Below are 1,211 nucleotides of genomic sequence, written 5' to 3' on the forward strand. Positions count from 1 at the left end.
GAAAGGCAGACGTCATCAAGATGTTTGCCAAGAGATGTCAAGATGAGGCAGCATTAGGGTACGAAAAACAGCAACAGCAACTTCGGCAACAGCAACGTTATCAACAAGATTATACATCTCCACGCTCAACTTCGCCACACATCCCAGAGACGCAGGGAAGCAGCGCAGCGGCCCTATCGAGTAGCGGTAATCCACCCAATAGCGAACATTCAACTGCTAGAGAACCGCATCAATGGCTGCAAAGTATGGCTGATAATGCTCGTCCTCGTGCAGATATTGCTTTGTACTTGGGGGATATTCAGGATCATATAATAACCATGTTCCAAAACTTATTGGCCTATGAAAAGATTTTTTCACGGTCACATTCCAACTATCTTGCGCAATTGCAGGTTGAGAGCTTCAACTCCAACAACAAGATCACCCAGATGTTCTCTAAGGTTACCATTATTGGTACCATGTTGGTGCCATTGAATTTGGTTACTGGTCTATTCGGTATGAATGTGAAAGTTCCTGGTCAAGATTCAAGTATTGCATGGTTCTTTGGTATTGTGGGTGTATTGGTTGTTGTGGTAATCGCAAGTATAGCATTTGCCAATTGGTGGTTGAAGAGTATAAACAGGCAAATCAACAATGAGAATAGAGGAGGTTTGATTTCATCAAGAAGAAGTATTCGGAGCTTGGGGTTGAGACGCCACAGTGCTAAGTCTGTGATAAGTTTTCCTAATAAGTACGAGTAATTTGTTGTAAAAGGAGTTTGATAAGGTTTTATATAAAATCATATACATATTTATTTGAATTAGAGTGGATTTAACATTGTCGTAGAGCTCTATTCGTACACTTTCTACTGGTATTGATTAGAAGCCAAGGAAGCCAGGTGTTTACTGGAGAGTCGAAACCGTTGGCCTTTGAGTTTGGGTGAATAGTTGTGTGAATCATCTTCCTAAACGTTATTCCAGAGGGCCGCACTAGAGAAGTATCGTAGATAGAAGTTGTGGCTCTATTCACTTTAGAAAAACAATGTCGTAAATATCAATCCCGTAAATGCCACATGTAAATTGACAAAAAGGGGATTCACCTTCTACAACTACAATCAGAAACTTGACATCGGCATTTGGTAGACAGTAAACTTTGACATGGTGACAGAAGAGTGCAGAGTAGCTGGTTGCTGTAATTAGGTCTTCCACTTCCAAATCAGCCAGTGAATACTGGGT

The 1,211-nt window shown here is 41.1% G+C and overlaps 1 protein-coding gene across 1 annotated transcript; it reads left to right on the forward strand. All coding sequences in view use genetic code 12, as the record gives it.

Moving 5' to 3' along the window:
• Window positions 1-20: 20 nt before the first annotated feature.
• On the forward strand, window positions 21-737 carry KGF57_002198 (ALR1; the record flags this gene model as incomplete). The annotated part of the gene is made up of 1 exon (XM_051751487.1): window positions 21-737. The coding sequence occupies one exon, from the start codon at window positions 21-23 to the stop codon at window positions 735-737; it is 717 nt and encodes a 238-aa protein (XP_051609299.1).
• Window positions 738-1,211: the final 474 nt, after the last annotated feature.

The sequence above is a fragment of the Candida theae genome, assembly GCF_024610275.1.
Source record: "Candida theae strain CBS 12239 chromosome Unknown scaffold188, whole genome shotgun sequence".
NCBI lineage: Eukaryota > Fungi > Ascomycota > Pichiomycetes > Serinales > Debaryomycetaceae > Lodderomyces > Lodderomyces theae.